The 6,000-nt window shown below is 43.3% G+C and overlaps 1 protein-coding gene across 1 annotated transcript in view; it reads right to left on the minus strand.

Moving 5' to 3' along the window:
* The window catches only part of SPADH (spermadhesin family member), a 42,891-nt gene extending 39,474 nt beyond the window's left edge, over window positions 1-3,417 (minus strand). Inside the window, exons 1-3 of the mRNA XM_078076903.1 lie at window positions 3,108-3,417; window positions 1,644-1,712; window positions 231-548 (exon numbers count right to left, since the gene is read on the minus strand). Coding sequence (XP_077933029.1) covers window positions 231-548; window positions 1,644-1,712; window positions 3,108-3,417 — 697 coding nt within the window. The remainder of the gene's footprint in view (window positions 1-230; window positions 549-1,643; window positions 1,713-3,107) is intronic.
* Window positions 3,418-6,000: the final 2,583 nt, after the last annotated feature.

The following is a 6,000-nucleotide window of genomic DNA, read 5'->3' on the forward strand; positions in this document are numbered from 1 at the left end:
GAACTGAGCAAAGAATGGACTGATCTGACAGTGTGTATGAAGGGGTGGCAGTTTCAGGCTCTGTGTTTGGAGTGGGGCCTGATGAATCATCAGCACCTGATGGCCAAAAGAAAACCACATGCTAAGGTCTATGGTGCCATTTATAACATAAGAGTTATTAAAATAATCATTGAGAAATGTCTGAGGGGGGAGTCAAAGAAGTAACGTCATGTTAAAAAACAGCCCCTTACCTGTGCAGACGACACCAGCATCCTCCAGGTGCCCGCAGTTGAGCTCAGCCTCACCCCTGTGCACACACTCCCCCAGGTGGCTCTCAGTGCCAGCACACTGCACATCGTCCAGCAGGATCTTCCCGGAGCCAGCCCCAAAGTGGGCCCCTGTGGGGGCTGCCACAGCCTGGCCACACTGCAGCTGGCGGCACACCACTGTGGCCTCAGCCAGGTCCCAGAGGTCATCACACACGGTTCCCCACGTGCCCTGGATGAGAACCTCCACTCGGCCTGAGCACCTCCCTGTGCCGTTCACCAGCCTCACAGCCATCCAGGCTCCTGTGGAGGCACAAGCAAGAGAGAATTTGGAGACCTAGCTCTCTGAGGTCAGGGAGATTTCCTATATTGGGGTATAGTGGTAGGTGATAATTGCTCAAGTTTTCAGAAATTTTGTCACCTACAGTAAACGAATAGCTTTTATCGCTTTCTTTATCTTTTCTATTTTTTCTTATTGAGAGGACTTGTCTTCTGCCAGTGTAGCCCAATAGACCTGGAAGTCAATATCCCCAGATGATTTTTTTTTAAAAGGTTTTATTTATTTATTTGACAGAGAGACACACAGCGAGAGAGGGAACACAAGCAGGGGGAGCAGGAGAGGGAGAAGCAGGCTTCCTGCCGAGCAGGGAGCCTGATGCGGGGCTCGATCCCAGGACCCTGGGATCATGACCTGAGCCGAAGGCAGACGCTTAACGACTGAGCCACCCAGGCGCCCCTCCCCAGATGATTTTTAAAGGAATTGTTCATTGATTACCTGGTGATATATAGGAGATATGACTTATGGAAATGTCAGTTCTGCAGTTGAAGGCAAGGAGGCATTGGCTTATGAGCTAAGAAGGCCTAGATATAGCCGAGGAGATCAATGTTGCTCAACTGGAGCAGTGAAGGGAAAATGGATAATCCAGATTACTAGTTAACATTCTGTCTTTCATATCTTCTGTTATAGTAAATTCTCTGTTGTAGGCAGCCTATTCATATACTTAACATGCAACATTTCCACATAATTTTCTCAGATCTTCTTGGGATGAGCAGTTAGTCCTTGCTCACACCTTCCTCCTCTAATACACCAGTGGTAACATTGATCCATGTGCCCAAGAAAAACACAGTGAAACCAACATGACCCTTGTAGTTGGGTGGGTCTGGGTGATCCAACCTTCATCACGTACGGTTGTGTGACTCTAATCACACAATGTCTTCTGTTCATGTGTCTTTTCTGAGCCTCTGTTTATGCCTTTGTGAAATGTTGGAGATCACACCTTCCTTTATGGTTATTGTGGAGGAACAATATTGTGAAAGCACGTACTTCTGTGCATGGCACAGACTAGATGCTCATAAAACATGGAGCACAACACTAGGCAAGTCACAGGGAGGCATTACCTGCTGGTGTGAGTATAGAGTGAAGGGTAGGAGGGCGTGTTGTGGGTATGGTAGCTGACAGCCCATCACCTGTAAAGGGGTACAAACAGGGACATAACTTGTGACCAAGAGCCTGCTAACGCCATATAGGAAAGAAGATGCTTACAATGAGAACATTCTGAAAATATGACATGGAATCTTCCATTGGTTTCCCCTACAAAGTTTTGGGCAGGGAAGCCCTCACTTTGCCCATCTTTACATTTAGTTCTCCAGTCTCTAAGATGAGGTTTTGTAATATTGCCCACGGCCTGTACACTCTAGCTCTTGAAAGCCCGTGAGTCCATTTCTGGTTCTTTCTGTTGCCATCTCTCTTCTTTCTCTTTTAGGAAACCACCGGCTGTGAGCAATCAGGGGGACATGGCATTTGTATCAGTGACTGGACTTTTTAGGCTTGTCCTAGGTGTTTGGCCAACTTACCTTACAGGATGGGATGCTTACCCATTACCTGGAATGGATTCCTCATTTTGTTCCTCATTTTGTCTCATCAAACATCCATCCAAATGACCTTACTGCCATAACATTTTGGGGTCAGTTGAGTCAAATCAGAGTTTAAAATGTCAAGTAGCAATTAACCCAGCCAACTGGATATTTAATGCGGAAAGCAGATTTGTGGTGTCTTTTTTTCCTTGGCAAAGTCGTGGTGGTAGAGCCGGCTTTAACTTTCAGTAATAACTCACAGGTGCTGCTGCTAGAGGAGATGGAGACCCAGCACACGTCGGATGCTGGAGGGACAGTGCCCACTCCGGGTGCCTCAGCTTGGGAGCTCGGCAGCCTTCCTCATTCTTGTAGGCTCCACAGGCACCAATTTGAGTGAGTTCGCCCCTGCCAGCATCTGATAGGTAGTCAGATGTACTGGGCATCATCTACTTTTTATAATGCTTTTAACCTTTTTGGGACCTTTTAAAATTGATTAGATAGCAATGGATTGAGCTCCTGAAACAGTGCAATACAATTTGGATTTCCCAGTAGTAGAGACAGAAAATGAATGTTTTCAGAATTCCTGGTGATGGATAAGCAACCCATCTTGTAAAAGTCTTGCCTCTTTTTATTCTTATCTACAGTGTTTGCACAGTAAAGAGGAACTGGGCAGCTCTGCCATCTCTAAGTACCTCTAGCACAGTGTAGATTGAGGAAGTGTCTTCTAGAGGGTAAGTAGAACCAAAAGCAAATACAGCAAGCAAAGATGACCTACCTGAGAGTATGTACAATGAGGAAGAAGCCTCAGGCCCTGGGGTGGGGTTGGGGGCTGGTAGACCATTCGAACCTGCAGAATGAAAGACATAGACATGGCTTCTAATAATAAGGCTTACAATATGGGGCTTATTCAATACATTGCTTAATGGCTGGTGTGAATGCAGGCTGAGAATGCCTGAAGGGGTATAAAAGCAGTGACATCATGGGAGGTGACAGCCCCTCACTCCTCACCTGCACATATGACACTGGCATCCTTCAGGTGCCCGCAGTTGAGCTCAGCCTCACCCCTGTGCACACACTCCCCCAGGTGGCTCTCAGTGCCAGCACACTGCACATGATCCAGCAGGATCTTCCCGGAGCCTGCCCCAAAGTGGGCCCCTGTGGGGGCTGCCATGGCCTGGCCACACTGCAGCTGGTGGCACACCACTGTGGCCTCGGCCAGGTCCCAGAAGTCATCACACACGGTTCCCCACGTGCCCTGGATGAGAACCTCCACTCGGCCTGAGCACCTTCCTGTGCCATTCACCAGCCTTACGGCCATCCAGGCTCCTGGGGAGGCACAAGGAGGAGGAACACTGGGGGACTGACCTTCTCATCTCTGGAAGGTTTCCTTCATCCTTTTGAATCCTTAGGTGGTCTTATCCCCGCTTTATAAATATGCAAGATCACACAGTCCTCATGTATCCACACAGTAATAGCCAGAACAGTCTTCAATTTCAAATCCCTTCCATGAGTCTTTACTAGATCCCCCTTTCAACAATGAAACTCTCTTTAAGAAATTTTCAGAATTCCTAAGTTCTCCTAATCATTTTACCTATATGTTATTCCTCTGCCATGAATAGGGTAGAAATATGAGATGTCAATATATCGATGAAATAGGAAACTAGACTATCCATATGCAGGTCATAGCTAAGTAGACCCCTTGTTGGCCAGACTATATTAGTCTTATAGCAACTTGGTGCCTTTTGTCCCATCATCTTTCTTTATGGCTTTACTATGTAAAGGAAACTGAGACAGGAACTATCATTTGTTTTTGGTAAGTGAAGTGCCAAACCTTAGAAAGCTACTAACTTAAACATTTCTTTCTTAATCTTTACAACCCCATGTGGTGGGCATGGCTTCCATTTTACAGATGAAGAAGTTGAGGCACAAGAAAAGGTGAAAATGATTAAGGAAATTGCTCTAAATGCTATGATTTGTAAGTAGGCCATCTCCCACTTTAACTGTGCTTTCTCTCTAGCTTGGAGAAATGCTTCTCTCCGTGTTTTCCATCATCCCTTAATTTCTCAGCAACTACCTCCCATACCTCTAGGTGGACGTGTCAAGTCCTCAGGGGCTGTGATCAGTGAGGGCTCTGAGAAGCTGTCAGCTAGGAGGAACCACAAAGCTAGGTTATCATCAGTCAGTCGAGGAGGAAGAAAGAAAGCAAACACACTGCTGGGAGGATCCATTATAAGACCCTTCTGGAACTTTGTGTTTTCTTTTGATTCATCTAAGTAAGTCACCATCATCACCATCACCATCAGGTAAGACTGTTTAGCTTTGTAGACATGTGTTAGATATTCATGGTAAACTTATCCCTGAATCCTTGGCTCAGTAGAAATAAGTCCTTAAGAAACAAGATAAACTTAAGAACATCATACTTAAGGAGATATAAAGGAAATAAAATCAGCTTTGCAAATTACTAATGCTGTGTGTCACCATTCATAACAAATACTTATTCAATGCAAAGAAACTGAGACAGAGTACCTGCATTTAAAAGGCTTATAACTCACTCAGAAGCTAGAATATGTATACATGTAACTGTAATATGAGGTGGATTATGAGGGATGTCAACAGAAAAGACACAAATATACAGGAAATGTCTTCTTGTGGAGACCACGGGAACCTACCTTGAGAAATGCTAGGAAGGGGAAGGGGGAGAGTTCCTTTCATACATTACAGGTATTGGAGGACATTGACCTTGAATTCAGACATTCAGGGACATGAGGGAATAGGCATTTTTTTTAAGATTTTTTTTTTTAAGTAATCTCTACATCCAACGTGGGGCTCAAACTCACAACCCCAAGATCAAGAGTCGCATGCCCCACTGACTGAGACAGCCAGGTGCCCCACATTTTAATTTGATTAGAATATTGTGGTAACATATGTATTAATCCCAGATACTTGGATTTTACATTTTACTTACTGATAATATGCAGAAAACTTCCTAAGAGATGATACATAAAGAAAAGGGATTTGGGTCAAGTATATTTCATGAACGTGGCCTGCTATGACTTCTAGTGGGGATTTTATAGGATTAATTGTATATTAAAGGCTCCTAGACATCCTGTAGTAAAGAATCCTGTTTAATTTGTTTAACGCAATGTTTTCTAAATTCATCAGATCATTGAACCTGTGTGTGTGTGTGTGTGTGTGTGTACAATTCATCTTAACGTGTTGATCTAGTAGTTCTGGGAGCACAGTCTCAGAAATATCTTTAACTACCTCAAGGATTCTGGTAGGGACTGGAGACTCCTAGCAATGTTTGGTATTAAATTTCCTTTTTTTTTTAATCTGTAGTTTTATTTTTATTTTTGTATTTTTATTTTCTTCTTATTTCTAGAAATACAAAATAACTTGTAAACCTGAATAAATTATAAGATAAGATTTCAGTATAAACTCAAAAAAGCTGCATTTTAAAGTACCTATTGGTGTTTGCTCTTCCTCAGAGGTAATGGGTGCCATTGTCATTTCAGCAGCTACAATGAAAAGAAAACATGGATTAGTGATGAACAGCCCCTCTTAGATGCACAACTAAAGCTGAGAAAAGGGAAAGTTATCTGGCACGCCAAACCAATTTCTAGTATCTTTTGGTGAAATAGAAAAGCCAGTTCTAAAGGGCTTTAGTGAATTTCCAGCCCAAAGACAGGAGTGTTCTAATCTGGAATCTAATTATTACTCCACCACATATTACAAATGAACATCTGTTTTCTGATCTGTAAAACTGGGAATCAAATCTGATAATAGATAGGAAAGAGGTTTATAAACTAAGAAATGAATAAATTCAAAAATTACTATAATATCTCCAATGATAAATACTTCATTGTTTTGGGAAAAAAATTAACTCCCTAGCCACAAAGAT

This window comes from Halichoerus grypus, chromosome 7, assembly GCF_964656455.1.
Source record: "Halichoerus grypus chromosome 7, mHalGry1.hap1.1, whole genome shotgun sequence".
In the NCBI taxonomy this organism is placed as follows: Eukaryota; Metazoa; Chordata; class Mammalia; order Carnivora; family Phocidae; genus Halichoerus; species Halichoerus grypus.